This window comes from Bufo gargarizans, chromosome 5 (genome assembly GCF_014858855.1).
Source record: "Bufo gargarizans isolate SCDJY-AF-19 chromosome 5, ASM1485885v1, whole genome shotgun sequence".
In the NCBI taxonomy this organism is placed as follows: domain Eukaryota; kingdom Metazoa; phylum Chordata; class Amphibia; order Anura; family Bufonidae; genus Bufo; species Bufo gargarizans.
In genome coordinates, this window is record NC_058084.1 from 2,550,629 (window position 1) to 2,577,758 (window position 27,130).

General features: G+C 48.8%; 1 protein-coding gene across 8 annotated transcripts in view; it reads left to right on the plus strand.

Annotated features, from left to right (window-relative positions):
- LOC122937848 (oocyte zinc finger protein XlCOF7.1-like) overlaps positions 1 to 27,130 on the plus strand; it is a 67,768-nt gene that overhangs the window by 25,218 nt on the left and 15,420 nt on the right. For 5 of the 8 annotated variants that reach the window (XM_044292966.1, XM_044292970.1, XM_044292967.1 and 2 more), the window contains 5 exons: positions 4,864 to 5,025; positions 5,109 to 5,232; positions 5,349 to 5,440; positions 13,634 to 13,691; positions 14,122 to 14,168. In XM_044292966.1, coding sequence (XP_044148901.1) covers positions 4,864 to 5,025; positions 5,109 to 5,232; positions 5,349 to 5,440; positions 13,634 to 13,691; positions 14,122 to 14,153 — 468 coding nt within the window. In that variant the 3' untranslated portion in view covers positions 14,154 to 14,168. Of the gene's footprint in view, positions 1 to 4,863; positions 5,026 to 5,108; positions 5,233 to 5,348; positions 5,441 to 13,633; positions 13,692 to 14,121; positions 14,169 to 27,130 lie in introns of those variants that run through there. The other 3 variants (XM_044292971.1, XM_044292972.1, XM_044292964.1) reach the window with 3 other exon arrangements.

The following is a 27,130-nucleotide window of genomic DNA, read 5'->3' on the forward strand; positions in this document are numbered from 1 at the left end:
ACAGTCTGCAGGTAGAGCCGACAGTCTGCAGGTAGAGCCGACAGTCTGCAGGTAGAGCCGACAGTCTGCAGGTAAAACACATCTTGTCCGTTTCATCTCACATCCATTGTGGTGGTGTATAGAGCCAGAAATGTTAGAATTGTGTCCATGTCCCAATATTTATGGACCTGACTGTATATAAAGGTTTCCGTCGTGTCCTCCCTTTCTCTTCTTCTCTCATGTAACATATATAAAGGTTTCCGTCGTGTCCTCCCTTTCTCTTCTTCTCTCATGTAACATATATAAAGGTCTCCGTCGTGTCCTCCCTTTCTCTTCTCTCATGTAACATATATAAAGGTCTCTGTCGTGTCCTCCCTTTCTCTTTTCACATGTAACATATATAAAGGTCTCTGTCCTTTCCTCCCTTTCCCTTCTTCTCTCATGTAACATATATAAAGGTCTCCGTCATGTCCTCCCTTTCTCTTTTCACATGTAACATATATAAAGGTCTCCGTCGTGTCTGTCCTTTCCCTTCTTCTCTCATGTAACATACATAAAGGTCTCCGTCGTGTCCTCCCTTTCTCCTCTTCTCTCATGTAACATATATAAAGGTCTCCGTCGTGTCCTCCCTTTCTCTTCTTCTCTCATGTAACATATATAAAGGTTTCCGTCGTGTCCTCCCTTTCTCTTCTTCTCTCATGTAACATATATAAAGGTCTCCGTCGTGTCCTCCCTTTCTCTTCTCTCATGTAACATATATAAAGGTCTCCGTCGTGTCCTCCCTTTCTCTTCTTCTCTCATGTAACATATATAAAGGTCTCCGTCGTGTCCTCCCTTTCTCTTCTCTCATGTAACATATATAAAGGTCTCCGTCGTGTCCTCCCTTTCTCTTCTTCTCTCATCTAACATATATAAAGGTCTCCGTGTCCTCCCTTTCTCTTCTCTCATGTAACATATATAAAGGTCTCCGTCGTGTCCTCCCTTTCTCTTCTCTCATGTAACATATATAAAGGTTTCCGTCGTGTCCTCCCTTTCTCTTCTTCTCTCATGTAACATATATAAAGGTCTCCGTCGTCTCCTCCCTTTCTCCTCTTCTCTCATGTAACATATATAAAGGTCTCCGTCGTGTCCTCCCTTTCTCTTCTTCTCTCATGTAACATATATAAAGGTCTCCGTCATGTCCTCCCTTTCTCTTCTTCTCTCGTGTAACATACAGGTCCTTCTAAAAAAATTAGCATATTGTGATAAAGTTCATTATTTTCTGTAATGTACTGATAAACATTAGACTTTCATATATTTTAGATTCATTACACACCAACTGAAGTAGTTCAAGCCTTTTATTGTTGTAGTATTGATGATTTTGGCCACAGCTCATGAAAACCCAAATTTCCTATCCAAAAAAATTAGCATATTTCATCCGACCAATAAAAGAAAAGTGTTTTTAATACAAAAAAAGTCAACCTTCAAATAATTATGTTCAGTTCTGCACTCAATACTTGGCCAGGAATCCTTTTGCAGAAATGACTGCTTCAATGCGGCGTGGCATGGAGGCAATCAGCCTGTGGCCCTGCTGAGGTGTTATGGAGGCCCAGGAGGCTTCACTGCGGCGTGGCATGGAGGCAATCAGCCTGTGGCACTGCTGAGGTGTTATGGAGGCCCAGGATGCTTCAATGCGGCGTGGCATGGAGGCAATCAGCCTGTGGCACTGCTGAGGTGTTATGGAGGCCCAGGATGCTTCGATAGCGGCCTTAAGCTCATCCAGAGTGTTGGGTCTTGCGTCTCTCAACTTTCTCTTCCCAATATCCCACAGATTCTCTATGGGGTTCAGGTCAGGAGAGTTGGCAGGCCAATTGAGCACAGTGATACCATGGTCAGTAAACCAGTTACCAGTGGTGTTGGCGCTGTGAGCAGGTGCCAGGTCGTGCTGAAAAATGAAATCTTCATCTCCATAAAGCTTTTCAGCAGATGGAAGCATGAAGTGCTCCACAATCTCCTGATAGCGGCTGCATTGACCCTGCCCTTGATAAAACACAGTGGACCAACACCAGCAGCTGACATGGCCCCCAGACCATCACTGACTGTGGGTACTTGACACTGGACTTCAGGCATTTTGGCATTTCCCTCTCCCCAGTCTTCCTCCACACTCTGGCACCTTGATTTCCGAATGACATGCAAAATTAGCTTTCATCCGGAAAAAAGTACTTTGGACCACTGAGCAACAGTCCAGTGCTGCTTCTCTGTAACCCAGGTCAGGCGCTTCTGCCGCTGTTTCTGGTTCAAAAGTGGCTTGACCTGGGGAATGCGGCACCTGTAGCCCATTTCCTGCACACGCCTGTACACGGTGGCTCTGGATGTTTCTACTCCAGACTCAGTCCACTGCTTCCGCAGGTCCCCCAAGGTCTGGAATCGGTCCTTCTCCACAATCTTCCTCAGGGTCAGGTCACCTCTTCTCGTTGTGCAGCGTTTTCTGCCACACTTTTTCCTTCCCACAGACTTCCCACTGAGGGGCCTTGATACAGCGCTCTGGGAACAGCCTATCCCTTCAGACATGTCTCTCTGTGTCTTACCCTCTTGCTTGAGGGGTCAATGATGGCCTTCTGGACAGCAGTCAGGTCGGCAGTCTGACCCATGATTGCGGTTTTGAGTAATGAACCAGGCTGGGAGTTTTTAAAAGCCTCAGGAATCTTTTGCAGGTGTTTAGAGTTAATTAGTTGATTCAGATGATTAGGTTAATAGCTCGTTTAGAGAACCTTTTCATGATATGCTAATTTTTTTAGATATGAATTTTGGGTTTTCATGAGCTGTGGCCAAAATCATCAATATTACAGCAATAAAAGGCTTGAACTACTTCAGTTGTGTGTAATGAATCTAAAATATATGAAAGTCTAATGTTTATCAGCACATTACAGAAAATAATGGACTTTATCACAATATGCAATTTTTTTGAGAAGGACCTGTATATAAAGGTCTCTGTTGTGTCCTCCCTTTCTCTTCTTCTCTCATGTAACATATATAAAGGTCTCCGTCGTGTCCTCCCTTTCTCTTCTTCTCTCATGTAACATATAGAAAGGTCTCCGTCGTGTCCTCCCTTTCTCTTCTCTCATGTAACATATATAAAGGTCTCCGTCCTTTCCTCCCTTTCCCTTCTTCTCTCATGTAACATATATAAAGGTCTCCGTCGTGTCCTCCCTTTCTCTTCTTCTCTCATGTAACATATATAAAGGTCTCCGTCCTTTCCTCCCTTTCCCTTCTTCTCTCATGTAACATATATAAAGGTCTCCGTCGTGTCCTCCCTTTCTCTCTTCTCTCATGTAACATATATAAAGGTCTCCGTCCTTTCCTCCCTTTCTCTTCTTCTCTCATGTAACATATATAAAGGTCTCCGTCCTTTCCTCCCTTTCCCTTCTTCTCTCATGTAACATATATAAAGGTCTCCGTCGTCTCCTCCCTTTCTCCTCTTCTCCCATGTAACATGTATAAAGGTCTCCATCGTGTCCTCCCTTTCTCTTCTTCTCTCATGTAACATATATAAAGGTCTCCGTCGTGTCCTCCCTTTCTCTTCTTCTCTCATGTAACATATATAAAGGTCTCCGTCGTATCCTCCCCTTCTCTTCTTCTCTCATGTAACATATATAAAGGTCTCCGTCCTTTCCTCCCTTTCCCTTCTTCTCTCATGTAACATATATAAAGGTCTCCGTCGTCTCCTCCCTTTCTCCTCTTCTCTCATGTAACATATATAAAGGTCTCCGTCCTTTCCTCCCTTTCCCTTCTTCTCTCATGTAACATATATAAAGGTCTCCGTCGTCTCCTCCCTTCCTCCTCTTCTCTCATGTAACATATATAAAGGTCTCCGTCGTATCCTCCCTTTCTCTTCTTCTCTCATGTAACATATATAAAGGTCTCCGTCGTGTCCTCCCTTTCTCTTCTTCTCTCATGTAACATATTTAAAGGTCTCCGTCATGTCCTCCCTTTCTCTTTTCACATGTAACATATATAAAGGTCTCCGTCATGTCCTCCCTTTCTCTTTTCACATGTAACATATATAAAGGTCTCCGTCATGTCCTCCCTTTCTCTTTTCACATGTAACATATATAAAGGTCTCTGTCGTGTCCTCCCTTTCTCTTTTCATATGTAACATTTATAAAGGTCTCTGTCGTGTCCACCCTTTCTCTTCTTCTCTCATGTAACATATATAAAGGTCTCCATCGTGTCCTCCCTTTCTCTTCTTCTCTCATGTAACATATATAAAGGTCTCCATCGTGTCCTCCCTTTCTCTTCTTCTCTCATGTAACATATATAAAGGTCTCTGTCGTGTCCTTCCTTTCTCTTCTTCTCTCATGTAACATATATAAAGGTCTCCGTCGTGTCCTCCCTTTCTCTTCTTCTCTCATGTAACATATATAAAGGTCTCCGTCGTGTCCCCCCTTTCTCCTCTTCTTTCATGCAACATATATAAAGGTCTCCGTCGTGTCCTCCCTTTCTCTTCTTCTCTCATGTAACATATATAAAGGTCTCCGTCGTGTCCTCCCTTTCTCTTCTTCTCTCATGTAACATGTATAAAGGTCTCCGTCGTGTCCTCCCTTTCTCTCATGTAACATATATAAAGGTCTCCGTCGTGTCCTCCCTTTCTCTTCTTCTCTCATGTAACATATATAAAGGTCTCCGTCGTGTCCCCCCTTTCTCCTCTTCTTTCATGCAACATATATAAAGGTCTCCGTCGTGTCCTCCCTTTCTCTTCTTCTCTCATGTAACATATATAAAGGTCTCCGTCGTGTCCCCCCTTTCTCCTCTTCTCTCATGCAACATATATAAAGGTTTCCGCCGTCTCCTCCCTTTCTCTTCTTTTCTGGACTTCGTTCTATGAGTGTTTCTCTCCTTACACAGGATTGCACCGTAGTGAAGAAGACATCGGGGGATTGTGTGACTCCCATCATCCAGGAGTCAGAATTGTTGAGCAGGTTCCCCCTCACAGAGCCTCCAGCCTTGAAATTGGGGCAGAAGATCCTAGAACTCGCCCACAAGATGATGGAGCTGCTGACTAGAGAGGTGACACTGCTGGGAATACTGGGAGATTCTCCAGTAACAGCACTGGAGGGGTCTGGGTGATGATGGTGTCATTGTGTTGTCAGGTTCCTGTAAGGTGTCAGGATGTGGCGGTCTATTTCTCCATGGAGGAGTGGGAGTATATAGAAGGACACAAGGATCTGTACAGCGAGGCCATGATGGAGGACCACCGTCCTCTTCTGTCACTGGGTAAGAGGAGCTCCGACTCATTATAGGGTCCCAGGTTTGAGGGTCACATAGACTCACCCATCTTCTGATCATTACATATATATCATGTAGTCAGTCAGTGTGTGTGTTCCCTATAGATGGATCCAGTCAGAGAAATCCACCAGAGAGATGTCCCCATCCTCTATATTCCCAGGATTGTCTGGAGGAAAAGCAAAGTCTGGATGATCAGGTAGACGATGCAGAGATTTCTGTAAATCCTCTGTTGACTGATATCAGGAAGCTTTCTACCAAATGTCTCCAGCCGTGGAGATTCTGCTTTCTTCCTTGTGTTGTTGGCTGTGGTATTATCTAGAAATAGTTTCTGGTTTCATAAAAGATTGTGTAGAACTTCCACCTGTTTGGATGTCCAGTTGACAATTGAAGTTCAGTGTAGCTGAATGTAAGGCTCTGCAGTATAAACCATAGACCAAATAATAGCACAATGTCAATCACCTGCTTGTAAGGCTGACAGAATATAGTCTTGTGACTCAGAGTTTATCTAGAATCTAGAATATACAGTCCAGTCTTGGGCTCCAGAGTCATCTAAGGAGGACATGAATTCTACAGATCATTAGTGCAGCCTCATCTAGAATATACAGTCAAGTCCTAGGTTCCAGAGTCATCTAAAGAGGGCATGAATTGTACAGATCATTAGTGCAGCCTCATCTAGAATATACAGTCCAGTCCTGAGCTCCAGAGACATCTAAGGAGGACATGAATTCTACAGATCATTTGTGCAGCCTCATCTAGAATATACAGTCCAGTTCTGAGCTCCAGAGTCATCTAAGGAGGACATGAATTGTGCAGATCATTAGTGCAGCCTCATCTAGAATATACAGTCCTGCCCTGAGCTCCAGAGTCATCTAAGGAGGACATGAATTGTACAGGTCATTAGTGCAGCCTCATCTAGAATATACAGTCCAGTCCTGGGCTCCAAGGTCATCTAAGGAGGACATGAATTGTACAGATCATTAGTGCAGCCTCATCTAGAATATACAGTCCAGTCCTGGGCTCCAGAGTCATCTAAGGAGGACATGAATTGTACAGATCATTAGTGCAGCCTCATCTAGAATATACAGTCCAGTCCTAGGCTCCAGAGTCATCTAAGGAGGACATGAATTCTACAGATCATTAGTGCAGCCTCATCTAGAATATACAGTCCAGTTCTGAGCTCCAGAGTCATCTAAGGAGGACATGAATTGTGCAGATCATTAGTGCAGCCTCATCTAGAATATACAGTGCAGTCCTGAGCTCCACAGTCATCTAAGGAGGACATGAATTGTACAGGTCATTAGTGCAGCCTCATCTAGAATATACAGTCCAGTCCTAGGCTCCAGAGTCATCTAAGGAGGACATGAATTGTACAGATCATTAGTGCAGCCTCACCTAGAATATACAGTCCAGTCCTGGGCTCCAGAGTCATCTAAGGAGGACATGAATTGTACAGATCATTTTGTGCAGCCTCATCTAGAATATACAGTGCAGTCCTGGGCTCCATAGTCATCTAAGGAGGACATGAATTGTACAGGTCATTAGTGCAGCCTCATCTAGAATATACAGTCCAGTCCTGAGCTCCAGAGACATCTAAGGAGGACATGAATTGTACAGATCATTAGTGCAGCCTCATCTAGAATATACAGTCCAGTCCTGGGCCCCAGAGTCATCTAAGGAGGACATGAATTGTACAGATCATTAGTGCAGCCTCATCTAGAATATACAGTCCATTCCTGGACACCAGAGTCATCTAAGGAGGACATAATTTGTACAGATCATTAGTGTAACCTCATCTAGAATATACAGTCCAGTCCTGAGCTCCAGAGTCATCTAAGGAGGACATGAATTGTACAGATCATTAGTGCAGCCTCATCTAGAATATACAGTCCAGTCCTGGGCTCCAGAGTCATCTAAGGAGGACATGAATTGTACAGATCATTAGTGCAGCCACATCTAGAATATACAGTCCAGTCCTGGGCTCCAGAGTCATCTAAGGAGGACATGAATTGTACAGATCATTAGTGCAGCCTCATCTAGAATATACAGTCCAGTCCTGAGCTCCAGAGTCATCTAAGGAGGACATGAATTGTACAGGTCATTAGTGCAGCCTCATCTAGAATATACAGTCCAGTCCTAGGCTCCAGAGTCATCTAAGGAGGACATGAATTGTACAGATCATTTTGTGCAGCCTCATCTAGAATATACAGTGCAGTCCTGGGCTCCAGAGTCATCTAAGGAGGACATGAATTGTACAGGTCATTAGTGCAGCCTCATCTAGAATATACAGTCCAGTCCTGAGCTCCAGAGACATCTAAGGAGGACGTGAATTGTACAGATCATTAGTGCAGCCTCATCTAGAATATACAGTCCATTCCTGGACACCAGAGTCATCTAAGGAGGACATTAATTGTACAGATCATTAGTGCAGCCTCATCTAGAATACACAGTCCAGTCCTGAGCTCCAGAGACATCTAAGGAGGACATGAATTGTACACGTCATTAGTGCAGTCTCATCTAGAATATACAGTCCAGTCCTGGGCTCCAGAGACATCTAAGGAGGACATGAATTGCACAGATCATTAGTGCAGCCTCATCTAGAATATACAGTCCAGCCCTGGGCTCCAGAGTCATCTAAGGAGGACATGAATTCTACAGATCATTAGTGCAGCCTCATCTAGAATATACAGTCCAGTCCTGAGCTCCAGAGTCATCTGAGGACATGAATTGTACAGATCATTAGTGCAGCCTCATCTAGAATATACAGTCCAGTCCTGTGCTCCAGAGTCATCTAAGGAGGACATGAATTGTACAGATCATTTTGTGCAGCCTCATCTAGAATATACAGTGCAGTCCTGGGCTCCATAGTCATCTAAGGAGGACATGAATTGTACAGGTCATTAGTGCAGCCTCATCTAGAATATACAGTCCAGTCCTGGGCTCCAGAGTCATCTAAGGAGGACATGAATTGTACAGATCATTAGTGCAGCCTCATCTAGAATATACAGTCCAGTCCTGAGCTCCAGAGACATCTGAGGAGCACGTGAATTGTACAGATCATTAGTGCAGCCTCATCTAGAATATACAGTCCATTCCTGGACACCAGAGTCCTCTAAGGAGGACATGAATTGTACAGATCATTAGTGCAGCCTCATCTAGAATACACAGTCCAGTCCTGAGCTCCAGAGACATCTAAGGAGGACATGAATTGTACAGGTCATTAGTGCAGTCTCATCTAGAATATACAGTCCTGTCCTGGGCTCCAGAGACATCTAAGGAGGACATGAATTGTACAGATCATTAGTGCAGCCTCATCTAGAATATACAGTCCAGTCCTGAGCTCCAGAGTCATCTGAGGACATGAATTGTACAGATCATTAGTGCAGCCTCATCTAGAATATACAGTCCAGTCCTGAGCTCCAGAGACATCTAAGGAGGACATGAATTGTACAGATCATTAGTGCAGCCTTATCTAGAATATACAGTCCAGTCCTGAGCTCCAGAGTCATCTAAGGAGGACATGAATTGTACAGATCATTAGTGCAGCCACATCTAGAATATACAGTCCAGTCCTAGGCTCCAGAGTCATCTAAGGAGGACATGAATTGTACAGATCATTAGTGCAGCCTCATCTAGAATATACAGTCCAGTCCTGGGCTCCAGAGTCATCTAAGGAGGACATGAATTGTACAGGTCATTAGTGCAGCCTCATCTAGAATATACAGTCCAGTCCTGAGCTCCAGAGTCATCTAAGGAGGACATGAATTGTACAGGTCATTAGTGCAGCCTCATCTAGAATATACAGTCCAGTCTTAAGCTCCAGAGTCATCTAAGGAGGACATGAATTGTACAGATCATTAGTGCAGCCTCATCTAGAATATACAGTCCAGTCCTGGGCCCCAGAGTCATCTAAGGAGGACATGAATTGTACAGATCATTAGTGCAGCCTCATCTAGAATATACAGTCCATTCCTGGACACCAGAGTCATCTAAGGAGGACATGAATTGTACAGATCATTAGTGCAGCCTCATCTAGAATATACAGTCCATTCCTGGACACCAGAGTCATCTAAGGAGGACATGAATTCTACAGATCATTAGTGCAGCCTCATCTAGAATCTACAGTCCAGTCCTGGGCTCCAGAGTCATCTAAGGAGGACATGAATTCTACAGATCATTAGTGCAGCCTCATCTAGAATATACAGTCCAGTCCTAGGTTCCAGAGTCATCTAAGGAGGACATGAATTGTACAGATCATTTTGTGCAGCCTCATCTAGAATATACAGTGCAGTCCTGGGCTCCATAGTCATCTAAGGAGGACATGAATTGTACAGGTCATTAGTGCAGCCTCATCTAGAATATACAGTCCAGTCCTGAGCTCCAGAGACATCTAAGGAGGACTTGAATTGTACAGATCATTAGTGCAGCCTCATCTAGAATATACAGTCCATTCCTGGACACCAGAGTCATCTAAGGAGGACATGAATTGTACAGATCATTAGTGCAGCCTCATCTAGAATACACAGTCCAGTCCTGAGCTCCAGAGACATCTAAGGAGGACATGAATTGTACAGGTCATTAGTGCAGTCTCATCTAGAATATACAGTCCAGTCCTGGGCTCCAGAGACATCTAAGGAGGACATGAATTGTACAGATCATTAGTGCAGCCTCATCTAGAATATACAGTCCAGCCCTGGGCTCCAGAGTCATCTAAGGAGGACATGAATTATACAGATCATTAGTGCAGCCTCATCTAGAATATACAGTCCAGTCCTGAGCTCCAGAGTCATCTGAGGACATGAATTGTACAGATCATTAGTGCAGCCTCATCTAGAATATACAGTCCAGTCCTGAGCTCCAGAGACATCTAAGGAGGACATGAATTGTACAGATCATTAGTGCAGCCTCATCTAGAATCTACAGTCCAGTCCTGAGCTCCAGAGACATCTAAGGAGGACATGAATTGTACAGATCATTAGTGCAGCCTCATCTAGAATATACAGTCCAGTCCTGAGCTCCAGAGTAATCTAAGGAGGACATGAATTGTACAGATCATTAGTGCAGCCTCATCTAGAATATACAGTCCAGCCCTGAGATCCAGAGTCATCTAAGGAGGACATGAATTGTACAGATCATTAGTGCAGCCTTATCTAGAATATACAGTCCAGTCCTGAGCTCCAGAGTCATCTAAGGAGGACATGAATTGTACAGATCATTAGTGCAGCCACATCTAGAATATACAGTCCAGTCCTAGGCTCCAGAGTCATCTAAGGAGGACATGAATTGTACAGATCATTAGTGCAGCCTCATCTAGAATATACAGTCCAGTCCTAAGCTCCAGAGTCATCTAAGGAGGACATGAATTGTACAGATCATTAGTGCAGCCTCATCTAGAATATACAGTCCAGTCCTGGGCCCCAGAGTCATCTAAGGAGGACATGAATTGTACAGATCATTAGTGCAGCCTCATCTAGAATATACAGTCCATTCCTGGACACCAGAGTCATCTAAGGAGGACATGAATTGTACAGATCATTAGTGCAGCCTCATCTAGAATAGATAGTCCAGTCCTGGGCTCCAGAGTCATCTAAGGAGGACATGAATTGTACAGGTCATTAGTGCAGCCTCATCTAGAATATACAGTCCATTCCTGGACACCAGAGTCATTTAAAGAGGACATGAATTGTACAGATCATTAGTGCAGCCACATCTAGAATATACAGTCCAGTCCTAGGCTCCAGAGTCATCTAAGGAGGACATGAATTGTACAGGTCATTAGTGCAGCCTCATCTAGAATATACAGTCCAGTCCTAAGCTCCAGAGTCATCTAAGGAGGACATGAATTGTACAGATCATTAGTGCAGCCTCATCTAGAATATACAGTCCAGTCCTGGGCCCCAGAGTCATCTAAGGAGGACATGAATTGTACAGATCATTAGTGCAGCCTCATCTAGAATATACAGTCCATTCCTGGACACCAGAGTCATCTAAGGAGGACATGAATTGTACAGATCATTAGTGCAGCCTCATCTAGAATATACAGTCCAGTCCTGGGCTCCAGAGTCATCTAAGGAGGACATGAATTGTACAGATCATTAGTGCAGCCTCATCTAGAATATACAGTCCAGTCCTAGGCTCCAGAGACATCTAAGGAGGACATGAATTGCACAGATCATTAGTGCAGCCTCATCTAGAATATACAGTCCAGTCCTGGGCCCCAGAGTCATCTAAGGAGGACATGAATTATATAGGTCATTAGTGCAGCCTCATCTAGAATATACAGTCCAGTCCTGGGCTCCAGAGTCATCTAAGGAGGACATGAATTGTACAGGTCATTAGTGCAGCCTCATCTAGAATATACAGTCCATTCCTGGACACCAGAGTCATTTAAAGAGGACATGAATTGTACAGATCATTAGTGCAGCCACATCTAGAATATACAGTCCAGTCCTAGGCTCCAGAGTCATCTAAGGAGGACATGAATTGTACAGGTCATTAGTGCAGCCTCATCTAGAATATACAGTCCAGTCCTAAGCTCCAGAGTCATCTAAGGAGGACATGAATTGTACAGATCATTAGTGCAGCCTCATCTAGAATATACAGTCCAGTCCTGGGCCCCAGAGTCATCTAAGGAGGACATGAATTGTACAGATCATTAGTGCAGCCTCATCTAGAATATACAGTCCATTCCTGGACACCAGAGTCATCTAAGGAGGACATGAATTGTACAGATCATTAGTGCAGCCTCATCTAGAATATACAGTCCAGTCCTGGGCTCCAGAGTCATCTAAGGAGGACATGAATTGTACAGATCATTAGTGCAGCCTCATCTAGAATATACAGTCCAGTCCTAGGCTCCAGAGACATCTAAGGAGGACATGAATTGCACAGATCATTAGTGCAGCCTCATCTAGAATATACAGTCCAGTCCTGGGCCCCAGAGTCATCTAAGGAGGACATGAATTATATAGGTCATTAGTGCAGCCTCATCTAGAATATACAGTCCAGTCCTGGGCCCCAGAGTCATCTAAGGAGGACATGAATTATATAGGTCATTAGTGCAGCCTCATCTAGAATATACAGTCCAGTCCTGTGCTCCAGAGTCATCTAAGGAGGACATGAATTGTACAGGTCATTAGTGCAGCCTCATCTAGAATATACAGTCCATTCCTGGACACCAGAGTCATCTAAGGAGGACATGAATTGTACAGATCATTAGTGCAGCCTCATCTAGAATATACAGTCCAGTCCTGGGCTCCAGAGTCATCTAAGGAGGACATGAATTGTACAGATCATTAGTGCAGCCTCATCTAGAATATACAGTCCAGTCCTAGGCTCCAGAGACATCTAAGGAGGACATGAATTGCACAGATCATTAGTGCAGCCTCATCTAGAATATACAGTCCAGTCCTGAGCTCCAGAGTCATCTAAGGAGGACATGAATTGTACAGGTCATTAGTGCAGCCTCATCTAGAATATACAGTCCAGTCCTGAGCTCCAGAGTCATCTAAGGAGGACATGAATTGTACAGATCATTAGTGCAGCCTCATCTAGAATACACAGTCCAGTCCTAGGCTCCAGAGTCATCTAAGGAGGACATGAATTGTACAGGTCATTAGTGCAGCCTCATCTAGAATGTCCAGTCCAGTCCTGAGCTCCAGGGTCATCTAAGGAGGACATGAATTGTACAAATCATTAGTGCAGCCTCATCTAGAATATATAGTCCAGTCCTGGGCTCCAGAGTCATCTAAGGAGGACATGAATTGTACAGATCATTAGTGCAGCCTCATCTAGAATATACAGTCCAGTCCTGGGCTCCAGAGTCATCTAAGGAGGACATGAATTGTACAGATCATTAGTGCAGCCTCATCTAGAATATACAGTCCAGTCCTGGACACCAGAGTCATCTAAGGAGGACATGAATTGTACAGATCATTAGTGCAGCCTCATCTAGAATATACAGTCCAGTCCTGGGCCCCAGAGTCATTTAAAGAGGACGTGAACCATTTGTAAAAGTATATAATTGCAAGAAATATTGTCAGGAGCTTTCCGTCATAAGGTCACATCAAAAACCATAGTGACACCTCCCGGTGGAGAAAAGAACATTCACTCTCCAGTGGTGATTAAAGGGTTCTTTACTATAAAAGCATGAACGTCATTGAATAATCTAGCACCTGGAGGTAATTATCACAGCGGTCACTCCAGGATCGTCTGAGGTTTTAGTGAAATCCTTGGATGAATGTTGATCCTGATTATCGGCTCTAAGGGCTATCCTTCCCCTTTTAGGTAGGTTGGTTATGCTTTCTCTGGGTCATTCATCTTCATCTGGATAGTGGATGGACTATGGCTTCTTTTTCTGTGTTCTCATGTCCTTAATGTGTGATCCTTGCAGGAAAGTTGTGGAGGAACGACGCGTGGGCTCAAAAAAACAACAACAGTGTCTGCGAATGGTAAGAGGCTCTCCTAAATCGTGTGATTTATTCTGCTATTATAGATTGTAGACTCAGTTTTCCTCAGCTGTCCTTGGAGATATGCATGGCATACATACCTGCTGATTGTTTCCTGAAGCCCTCGTCCAGTGAGTTGGATCAGTAGAATGTTTTACCAGAAGGTTCAGCTGAATATTATTTGGTGTTTTTCTCTTCTCATCCCTTTTGGGCTGGAGATATATCGGGCAGAATTTATGTTACCCCAACAGTCTGGTGGGAAAAATTCACACTTTTTGGGGGGCATGCTGCTGTTGTGATTTTACTACACTCTGTACTTCTGGATGGGAAAGTGGGTGTAGTTAGTTATGTTACTGAGGTGCATGTCAGATTTATCAACTGCGCCTTTTTTTTAAGTTTTCAAAAGAAAAACACCACAATCATTGTCCTTTAGATGGGTGGCTGACACAAGGCCTATCTGGATAGTGGATCCTCTGGGTTGCCACGGATGGGGGGCAGCATCGCTGCTGCAGAATTTGTCGTCATTGACTGATGTGAGTAGAAAACTGTTCTGTGTCAAGAGAAGGAATTGTGTTTGATCAAGAAAAAGGTCAGACCTAGCAGGGTTAATGTTATATAGTAGTCCAAGCAGAGAAGGTCAAAGGCACATGGAAAAAATACTAGTTGGGACAATCCAGATCAATTCTGGCACCACAGAAACAAACAACCCTAATTGTTTAGGGAAATAAATGATGGGGAGTGGTCCTTAAATAGCCATAAAGTTATGGATCACGCACTCGAGTGACTGTCACAAGCATCTGTGTTGTCAACTTTCCCCGCAGTGAATATCTTTGCAGAATAGTTGAGCAGTGGATTTACTTGTGAAGTGTGATAGAAACAGACTGAATACAGTCATGAGGTAAAGAAAGTCCAGCCCCTAAAATTGACTGATTGCAGCAAGGTGAGGTTAAGCACCGGACCAGACTTCACATGCCGTTCCGGGCTTTGCCGAAACCCAACTCTCATTAAAACCAGCTAAACTCTAGTTTCCAACCAGAGTGTGAGAGAGGCTGGATGTGTTAGGTGTTTGTACCTGGGTGCATGTTTGCAACCTGTCTGGGAGGACTGGTCGACTATGTTCCGGACTTGAACACCGCAGCACGGTGTGGACTGAGCACCAGGACTTGATCTCTATACGCAGTACCCGCAGCACGGTGTGGACTGAGCACCGGGACTTGATCTCTATACGCGGTACCCACAGCACGGTGTGGACTGAGCACCGGGACTTGATCTCTATACGCAGTACCCGCAGCACGGTGTGGACTGAGCACCAGGACTTGATCTCTATACGCGGTACCCACAGCACGGTGTGGACTGAGCACCAGGACTTGATCTCTATACGCGGTACCTGCAGCACGGTGTGGACTGAGCACCAGGACTTGATCTCTATACGCGGTACCCGCAGCACGGTGTGGACTGAACACCAGGACTTGATCTCTATACGCGGTACCCGCAGCACGGTGTGGACTGAGCACCAGGACTTGATCTCTATACGCGGTACCTGCAGCACGGTGTGAACTGAACACCAGTACTTGATCTCTATACGCAGTACCCGCAGCACGGTGTGGACTGAACACTAGGACTTGATCTCTATACGCAGTACCCGCAGCACGGTGTGGACTGAGCATCAGGACTTGCTCTTTATACACGGTACCTGCAGCACGGTGTGGACTGAGCACCAGGACTTGATCTCTATACGCAGTACCCGCAGCACGGTGTGGACTGAGCACCAGGACTTGATCTCTATACGCGGTACCTGCAGCACGGTGTGGACTGAATACCAGGACTTGATCTCTATACGCGGTACCTGCAGCACGGTGTGGACTGAGCACCAGGACTTGATCTCTATACGCGGTACCCGCAGCACGGTGTGGACTGAACACCAGGACTTGATCTCTATACGCAGTACCCGCAGCACGGTGTGGACTGAATACCAGGACTTGATCTCTATACGCAGTACCCGCAGCACGGTGTGGACTGAGCACCAGGACTTGATCTCTATACGCGGTACCTGCAGCACGGTGTGGACTGAATACCAGGACTTGATCTCTATACGCGGTACCTGCAGCACGGTGTGGACTGAGCACCAGGACTTGATCTCTATACGCAGTACCCGCAGCACGGTGTGGACTGAATACCAGGACTTGATCTCTATACGCAGTACCCGCAGCACGGTGTGGACTGAACACCAGGACTTGATCTCTATACGCAGTACCTGCAGTACGGTGTGGACTGAGCACCAGGACTTGATCTCTATACGCGGTACCCGCAGCACGGTGTCGACTGAACACCAGGACTTGATCTCTATACGCGGTACCCGCAGCACGGTGTGGACTGAGCACCAGGACTTGATCTCTATACGCGGTATCCGCAGCACGGTGTGGACTGAGCACCAGGACTTGATCTCTATACGCGGTACCCGCAGCACAGTGTGGACTGAACGCCAGGACTTGATCTCTCTGCGCGGTATCCGCAGCACGGTGTGGACTGAGCACCAGGACTTGATCTCTCTGCGCGGTACCCGCAGCATGGTGTGGACTGAACACCAGGACTTGAACTCTATACGCAGTACCTGCAGCACGGTGTGGACTGAGCACCAGGACTTGATCTCTATACGCGGTACCCGCAGCACGGTGTGGACTGAACACCAGGACTTGATCTCTATACGCAGTACCCGCAGCACGGTGTGGACTGAACACCAGGACTTGATCTCTATACGCGGTACCCGCAGCACGGTGTGGACTGAGCATCAGGACTTGATCTCTATACGCAGTACCTGCAATACGATGTGGACTGAGCACCGGGACTTGATCTCTATACGCAGTACCTGCAGTACGGTGTGGACTGAGCACCAGGACTTGATCTCTATACGCGGTACCCGCAGCACGGTGTCGACTGAACACCAGGACTTGATCTCTATACGCGGTACCCGCAGCACGGTGTGGACTGAGCACCAGGACTTGATCTCTATACGCGGTATCCGCAGTACGGTGTGGACTGAGCACCAGGACTTGATCTCTATACGCAGTACCTGCAGCACGGTGTGGACTGAGCACCGGGACTTGATCTCTATACGCAGTACCCGCAGCACGGTGTGGACTGAGCACCGGGACTTGATCTCTATACGCGGTACCCGCAGCACGGTGTGGACTGAGCACCGGGACTTGATCTCTATACGCGGTATCCGCAGTACAGTGTGGACTGAGCACCGGGACTTGATCTCTATACGCAGTACCCGCAGCACGGTGTGGACTGAGCACCAGGACTTGATCTCTATACGCGGTACCCGCAGCACGGTGTGGACTGAGCACCGGGACTTGATCTCTATACGCGGTACCCGCAGCACGGTGTGGACTGAGCACCAGGACTTGATCTCTATACGCGGTACCCACAGCACGGTGTGGACTGAGCACCAGGACTTGATCTCTATACGCAGTACCCACAGCACGGTGTGGACTGAGCACCAGGACTTGATCTCTATACGCGGTACCTGCAGCACGGTGTGGACTGAGCACCAGGACTTGATCTCTATACGCGGTATCCGCAGCACGGTGTGGACTGAACACCAGGACTTGATCTCTATACGCAGTACCTGCAGCACGGTGTGGACTGAACACCAGGACTTGATCTCTATACGCGGTACCCGCAGTACGGTGTGGACTGAGCACCAGGACTTGATCTCTATACGCAGTACCTGCAGCACGGTGTGGACTGAACACTAGGACTTGATCTCTATACGCAGTACCCGCAGCACGGTGTGGACTGAGCACCAGGACTTGATCTCTATACGCGGTATCCGCAGCACGGTGTGGACTGAACACCAGGACTTGATCTCTATACGCAGTACCCGCAGCACGGTGTGGACTGAGCACCAGGACTTGATCTCTATACGCGGTACCCGCAGCACAGTGTGGACTGAACACCAGGACTTGATCTCTATACGCGGTACCTGCAGCACGGTGTGGACTGAGCACCAGGACTTGATCTCTATACGCGGTACCCGCAGCACGGTGTGGACTGAGCACCAGGACTTGATCTCTATACGCGGTACCCGCAGCACGGTGTGGATTGAACACCAGGACTTGATCTCTATACGCAGTACCCGCAGCACGGTGTGGACTGAGCATCAGGACTTGATCTCTATACGCGGAACCCGCAGCACGGTATGGACTGAACACCAGGACTTGATCTCTATACGCGGTACCTGCAGCACGGTGTGGACTGAGCACCAGGACTTGATCTCTATACGCGGTACCTGCAGCACTGTGTGGACTGAACGCCAGGACTTGATCTCTATTCACGTTACCCGCAGCACGGTGTGGACTGAGCACCAGGACTTGATCTCTATACGCGGTATCCGCAGTACGGTGTGGACTGAGCACCAGGACTTGATCTCTATACGCAGTACCTGCAGCACGGTGTGGACTGAGCACCGGGACTTGATCTCTATACGCAGTACCCGCAGCACGGTGTGGACTGAGCACCAGGACTTGATCTCTATACGCGGTACCCGCAGCACGGTGTGGACTGAGCACCGGGACTTGATCTCTATACGCGGTATCCGCAGCACGGTGTGGACTGAGCACCGGGACTTGATCTCTATACGCAGTACCCGCAGCACGGTGTGGACTGAGCACCAGGACTTGATCTCTATACGCGGTACCCGCAGCACGGTGTGGACTGAGCACCGGGACTTGATCTCTATACGCAGTACCCGCAGCACGGTGTGGACTGAGCACCAGGACTTGATCTCTATACGCAGTACCTGCAGCACGGTGTGGACTGAACATCAGGACTTGATCTCTATACGCGGTACCCGCAGCACGGTGTGGACTGAGCACCAGGACTTGATCTCTATACGCGGTACCCACAGCACGGTGTGGACTGAGCACCAGGACTTGATCTCTATACGCAGTACCCGCAGCACGGTGTGGACTGAGCACCAGGACTTGATCTCTATACGCAGTACCTGCAGCACGGTGTGGACTGAACATCAGGACTTGATCTCTATACGCGGTACCCGCAGCACGGTGTGGACTGAACACCAGGACTTGATCTCTATACGCGGTACCCGCAGTACGGTGTGGACTGAGCACCAGGACTTGATCTCTATACGCAGTACCTGCAGCACGGTGTGGACTGAACACTAGGACTTGATCTCTATACGCAGTACCCGCAGCACGGTGTGGACTGAACACCAGGACTTGATCTCTATACGCAGTACCCGCAGCACGGTGTGGACTGAGCACCAGGACTTGATCTCTATACGCGGTACCCGCAGCACAGTGTGGACTGAACACCAGGACTTGATCTCTATACGCGGTACCTGCAGCACGGTGTGGACTGAACACCAGGACTTGATCTCTATACGCGGTACCTGCAGCACGGTGTGGACTGAGCACCAGGACTTGATCTCTATACGCAGTACCCACAGCACGGTGTGGACTGAGCACCAGGACTTGATCTCTATACGCAGTACCCGCAGCACGGTGTGGACTGAGCACCAGGACTTGATCTCTATACGCGGTATCCGCAGCACGGTGTGGACTGAACACCAGGACTTGATCTCTATACGCAGTACCCGCAGTACGGTGTGGACTGAACACCAGGACTTGATCTCTATACGCAGTACCCGCAGCACGGTGTGGACTGAACACCAGGACTTGATCTCTATACGCAGTATCTGCAGCACGGTGTGGACTGAACACCAGGACTTGATCTCTATACGCGGTACCTGCAGCACGGTGTGGACTGAACACCAGGACTTGATCTCTATACGCGGTACCCGCAGCACGGTGTGGACTTAGCACCAGGACTTGATCTCTATACGCGGTACCCGCAGCACGGTGTGGATTGAACACCAGGACTTGATCTCTATACGCAGTACCCGCAGCACGGTGTGGACTGAGCATCAGGACTTGATCTCTATACGCGGTATCCGCAGTACGGTGTGGACTGAGCACCAGGACTTGATCTCTATACGCGGTACCTGCAGCACGGTGTGGACTGAGCACCAGGACTTGATCTCTATACGCGGTACCCGCAGCACGGTGTGGACTAAGCACCAGGACTTGATCTCTATACGCGGTACCCGCAGCACGGTGTGGATTGAACACCAGGACTTGATCTCTATACGCAGTACCCGCAGCACGGTGTGGACTGAGCACCAGGACTTGATCTCTATACGCAGTACCTGCAGTACGGTGTGGACTGAATACCAGGACTTGATCTCTATACGCGGTACCTGCAGCACGGTGTGGACTGAGCACCAGGACTTGATCTCTATACGCGGAACCCGCAGCACGGTATGGACTGAACACCAGGACTTGATCTCTATACGCGGTACCTGCAGCACGGTGTGGACTGAACACCAGGACTTGATCTCTATACGCGGTATTTACAGCACGGTGTGGACTGAACACCAGGACTTGATCTCTATACGCGGTACCTGCAGCACTGTGTGGACTGAACGCCAGGACTTGATCTCTATTCACGTTACCCGTAGCACGGTGTGGACTGAGCACCAGGACTTGATCTCTATACGCGGTACCTGCAGCACGGTGTGGACTGAGCACCAGGACTTGATCTCTATACGCGGTACCCGCAGCACGGTGTGGACTGAGCACCAGGACTTGATCTCTATACGCGGTACCCGCAGCACGGTGTGGACTGAGCACCAGGACTTGATCTCTCTGCGCGGTACCCGCAGCATGGTGTGGACTGAACACCAGGACTTGATCTCTATTCGCGTTACCCGCAGCACGGTGTGGACTGAGCACCAGGACTTGATCTCTATTCGCATTACCCGCAGCACGGTGTGGACTGAACACCAGGACTTGATCTCTATACGCGGTACCCGCAGCACGGTGTGGACTGAACACCAGGACTTGATCTCTATTCGCGTTACCCGCAGCACGGTGTGGACTGAGCACCAGGACTTGATCTCTATACGCAGTACCTGCAGCACGGTGTGGACTGAGCACCAGGACTTGATCTCTATACGCAGTACCTGCAGCACAGTGTGGACTGAATACCAGGACTTGATCTCTATACGCAGTACCCGCAGCACGGTGTGGACTGAACACCAGGACTTGATCTCTATACGCAGTACCTGCAGCACGGTGTGGACTGAGCACCAGGACTTGATCTCTATACACGGTACCCACAGCACGGTGTGGACTGAGCATCAGGACTTGATCTCTATACGCGGAACCCGCAGCACGGTATGGACTGAACACCAGGACTTGATCTCTATACACGGTACCCGCAGCACGGTATGGACTGAACACCAGGACTTGATCTCTATACGCGGTACCTGCAGCGCGGTGTGGACTGAACACCAGAACTTGATCTCTATACGCGGTACCTGTAGCACGGTGTGAACTGAGCACCAGGACTTGATCTCTATACGCGGTACCTGCAGCACTGTGTGGACTGAACGCCAGGACTTGATCTCTATTCGCGTTACCCGCAGCACGGTGTGGACTGAACACCAGGACTTGATCTCTATACGCAGTACCTGCAGTACGGTGTGGACTGAGCACCAGGACTTGATCTCTATACGCGGTACCTGCAGCACTTGATCTCTATACGCGGTACCTGCAGCACGGTGTGAACTGAGCATCGGGACTTGATCTCTATATGCGGTACCCGCAGCACGGTATGGACTGAGCATCAGGACTTGATCTCTATACGCAGTACCCGCAGCACGGTGTGGACTGAGCATCAGGACTTGATCTCTATACGCGGAACCCGCAGCACGGTATGGACTGAACACCAGGACTTGATCTCTATACACGGTACCCACAGCACGGTGTGGACTGAACGCCAGGACTTGATCTCTATTCGCGTTACCCGCAGCACGGTGTGGACTGAGCACCAGGACTTGATCTCTATACGCGGTACCTGCAGCACGGTGTGGACTGAGCACCAGGACTTGATCTCTATACGCGGAACCCGCAGCACGGTGTCGACTGAACAGCAGGACTTGATCTCTATACGCGGTACCTGCAGCACGGTGTGGACTGAGCACCAGGACTTGATCTCTATACGCGGAACCCGCAGCACGGTGTGGACTGAACACCAGGACTTGATCTCTATACGCGGTACCTGCAGTACGGTGTGGACTGAACACCAGGACGTGATCTCTATACGCAGTAACCGCAGCACGGTGTGTACTGAACACCAGGACTTGATCTCTATACGCAGTACCTGCAGCACGGTGTGGACTGAGCACCAGGACTTGATCTCTATACGCAGTACCTGCAGCACGGTGTGGACTGAACACCAGGACTTGATCTCTATACGCAGTACCCGCAGCACGGTGTGGACTGAACACCAGGACTTGATCTCTATACGCGGTACCCTCAGCACGGTGTGGACTGAACAGCAGGACTTGATCTCTATACGCGGTACCTGCAGCACGGTGTGGACTGAACACCAGGACTTGATCTCTATACGCGGTACCCGCAGCACGGTGTGGACTGAACATCAGGACTTGATCTCTATACGCGGTACCTGCAGCACGGTGTGGACTGAACATCAGGAATTGATCTCTATACGCGGTACCTGCAGCACGGTGTGGACTGAACATCAGGACTTGATCTCTATACGCAGTACCTGCAGTACGGTGTGGACTGAATACCAGGACTTGATCTCTATACGCGGTACCTGCAGCACGGTGTGGACTGAACATCAGGACTTGATCTCTATACGCAGTACCTGCAGTACGGTGTGGACTGAATACCAGGACTTGATCTCTATACGCGGTACCTGCAGCACGGTGTGGACTGAACATCAGGACTTGATCTCTATACGCAGTACCTGCAGTACGGTGTGGACTAAATACCAGGACTTGATCTCTATACGCAGTACCTGCAGCACGGTGTGGACTGAATACCAGGACTTGATTTCTATACGCAGTATCTGCAGTACGGTGTGGACTGAACACCAGGACTTGATCTCTATACGCGGTACCCGTAGCACGGTGTGGACTGAGCACCAGGACCTAATCTCTATACGCGGTACCCGCAGCACGGTGTGGACTGAGCATCAGGACTTGATCTCTATACGCGGAACCCGCAGCACGGTATGGACTGAGCACCAGGACTTGATCTCTATACGCGGTACCCGCAGCACGGTGTGGACTGAGCATCAGGACTTGATCTCTATACGCGGAACCCGCAGCACGGTGTGGACTGAGCACCAGGACTTGATCTCTATACGCGGAACCCGCAGCACGGTGTGGACTGAACACCAGGACTTGATCTCTATACACGGTACCTGCAGCACGGTGTGGACTGAACATCAGGACTTGATCTCTATACGCGGTACCTGCAGCACGGTGTGGACTGAATACCAGGACTTGATCTCTATACGCGGTACCCGCAGCACGGTGTGGACTGAACACCAGGACTTGATCTCTATACACCGAACCTGCAGCACGGTGTGGACTGAACACCAGGACTTGATCTCTATAAGCAGTACCTGCAGTACGGTGTGGACTGAACACCAGGACTTGATCTCTATACGCGGTACCTGCAGCACGGTGTGGACTGAACACCAGGACTTGATCCCTGTATGCGGTACCTGCAGCACGGTGTGGACTGAACACCAGGACTTGATCTCTATACGCGGTACCTGCAGCACGGTGTGGACTGAACACCAGGACTTGATCCCTGTAAGCGGTACCTGCAGCACGGTGTCGACTGAACACCAGGACTTGATCTCTATACGCAGTACCTGCAGCACGAGGACTGAACACCAGGACTTGATCTCTATACGCGGTACCTGCAGCATGGTGTGGACTGAGCATCAGGACTTGATCTCTATATGCAGTACCTGCAGCACGGTGTGGACTGAACACTAGGACTTGATCTCTATACGCGGTACCTGCAGTACGGTGTGGACTGAACACTAGGACTTGATCTCTATACGCGGTACCTGCAGCACGGTGTGGACTGAACACTAGGACTTGATCTCTATACGCAGTACCTGCAGCACGGTGTGGACTGAACACTAGGACTTGATCTCTATACGCAGTACCTGCAGCACGGTGTGGACTGAACACCAGGACTTGATCTCTATACGCGGTACCTGCAGCACGGTGTGGACTGAACACCAGGACGTGATCTCTATACGCGGTACCCGCAGCACGGTGTGGACTGAACATCAGGACTTGATCTCTATACGCAGTACCTGCAGTACGGTGTGGACTGAACACCAGGACTTGATCTCTATACACGGTACCCGCAGCACGGTATGGACTGAACACTAGGACTTGATCTCTATACGCGCTACCTGCAGCACGGTGTGGACTGAACATCAGGACTTGATCTCTATACGCGGTACCCTCAGCACGGTGTGGACTGAACACCAGGACTTGATCTCTATATGCAGTACCTGCAGCACGGTGTGGACTGAACACTAGGACTTGATCTCTATACGCAGTACCTGCAGCACGGTGTGGACTGAACACCAGGACTTGATCTCTATACGCGGTACCTGCAGCACGGTGTGGACTGAACACCAGGACTTGATCTCTATACGCGGTACCCGCAGCACGGTGTGGACTGAACATCAGGACTTGATCTCTATACGCAGTACCTGCAGTACGGTGTGGACTGAACACCAGGACTTGATCTCTATACACGGTACCCGCAGCACGGTATGGACTGAACACTAGGACTTGATCTCTATACGCGGTACCTGCAGCACGGTGTGGACTGAGCACCAGGACGTGATCTCTATACGCGGTACCCTCAGCACGGTGTGGACTGAACACCAGGACTTGATCTCTATACGCAGTACCTGCAGTACGGTGTGGACTGAATACCAGGACTTGATCTCTATACGCAGTACCTGCAGCACGGTGTGGACTGAACATCAGGACTTGATCCCTGTACGCGGTACCTGCAGCACGGTGTGGACTGAACATCAGGACTTGATCTCTATACGCAGTACCCTCAGCACGGTGTGGACTGAACATCAGGACTTGATCTCTATACGCAGTACCTGCAGCACGGTGTGGACTGAACATCAGGACTTGATCTCTATACGCAGTACCTGCAGTACGGTGTGGACTGAACACCAGGACTTGATCTCTATACGCGGTACCCGCAGCACATTGTGGACTGAACACTAGGACTTGATCTCTATACACCGATCCTGCAGCACGGTGTGGACTGAACACCAGGACTTGATCTCTATACACGGTACCTGCAGCACGGTGTGGACTGAGCACCAGGACTTGATCTCTATACACGGTACCTGCAGCACGGTGTGGACTGAGCACCAGGACTTGATCTCTATACACGGTACCTGCAGCACGGTATGGACTGAACACCAGGACTTGATCTCTATACGCAGTACCTGCAGCACGGTGTGGACTGAACACCAGGACGTGATCTCTATACGCGGTACCCGCAGCACGGTGTGGACTGAACATCAGGACTTGATCTCTATACGCAGTACCTGCAGCACGGTGTGGACTGAACACCAGGACTTGATCTCTATACGCGGTACCCGCAGCACATTGTGGACTGAACACTAGGACTTGATCTCTATACACCGATCCTGCAGCACGGTGTGGACTGAACACCAGGACTTGATCTCTATACACCGATCCTGCAGCACGGTATGGACTGAACACTAGGACTTGATCTCTATACGCGGTACCTGCAGCACGGTGTGGACTGAACACCAGGACTTGATCTCTATACGCGGTACCTGCAGTACGGTGTGGACTGAACACCAGGACTTGATCTCTATACGCGGTACCTGCAGCACGGTGTGGACTGAACACCAGGACGTGATCTCTATACGCGGTACCCGCAGCACGGTGTGGACTGAACATCAGGACTTGATCTCTATACGCAGTACCTGCAGCACGGTGTGGACTGAACATCAGGACTTGATCTCTATACGCAGTACCTGCAGTACGGTGTGGACTGAACACTAGGACTTAATCTCTATACGCGGTACCTGCAGTACGGTGTGGACTGAACACTAGGACTTAATCTCTATACGCAGTACCTGCAGCACGGTGTGGACTGAACACCAGGACTTGATCTCTATACGCGGTACCCGCAGCACGGTGTGGACTGAGCACCAGGACTTGATCTCTATACGCGGTACCTGCAGCACGGTGTGGACTGAACACCAGGACTTGATCTCTATACACGGTACCCGCAGCACGGTATGGACTGAACACTAGGACTTGATCTCTATACGCGGTACCTGCAGCACGGTGTGGACTGAGCACCAGGACGTGATCTCTATACGCGGTACCCTCAGCACGGTGTGGACTGAACACCAGGACTTGATCTCTATACGCAGTACCTGCAGTACGGTGTGGACTGAATACCAGGACTTGATCTCTCTGCGCGGTACCTGCAGCACGGTGTGGACTGAATACCAGGACTTGATCTCTATACGCGGTACCCGCAGCACGGTGTGGACTGAATACCAGGACTTGATCTCTATACGCGGTACCTGCAGCACGGTGTGGACTGAACATCAGGACTTGATCTCTATACGCGGTACCTGCAGCACGGTGTGGACTGAACACCAGGACTTGATTTCTATACACGATCCTGCAGCACGGTGTGGACTGAACACCAGGACTTGATCTCTATACACGGTACCTGCAGCACGGTGTGGACTGAGCACCAGGACTTGATCTCTATACACGGTACCTGCAGCACGGTGTGGACTGAGCACCAGGACTTGATCTCTATACGCGGTACCCGCAGCACGGTGTGGACTGAGCACCAGGACTTGATCTCTATACGCAGTACCCGCAGCACGGTGTGGACTGAACACCAGGACTTGATCTCTATACGCGGTACCTGCAGCACGGTGTGGACTGAATACCAGGACTTGATCTCTATACGCAGTACCTGCAGCACGGTGTGGACTGAATACCGGGACTTGATCTCTATACGCAGTACCTGCAGCACAGTGTGGACTGAATACCAGGACTTGATCTCTATACGCAGTACCCGCAGCACGGTGTGGACTGAATACCAGGACTTGATCTCTATACGCAGTACCTGCAGCACGGTGTGGACTGAGCACCAGGACTTGATCTCTATACGCGGTACCTGCAGCACGGTGTGGACTGAACACCAGGACTTGATCTCTATACGCAGTACCCGCAGCACGGTGTGGACTGAACACCAGGACTTGATCTCTATACGCGGTACCTGCAGCACGGTGTGGACTGAATACCAGGACTTGATCTCTATACGCAGTACCTGCAGCACGGTGTGGACTGAATACCGGGACTTGATCTCTATACGCAGTACCTGCAGCACAGTGTGGACTGAATACCAGGACTTGATCTCTATACGCAGTACCCGCAGCACGGTGTGGACTGAATACCAGGACTTGATCTCTATACG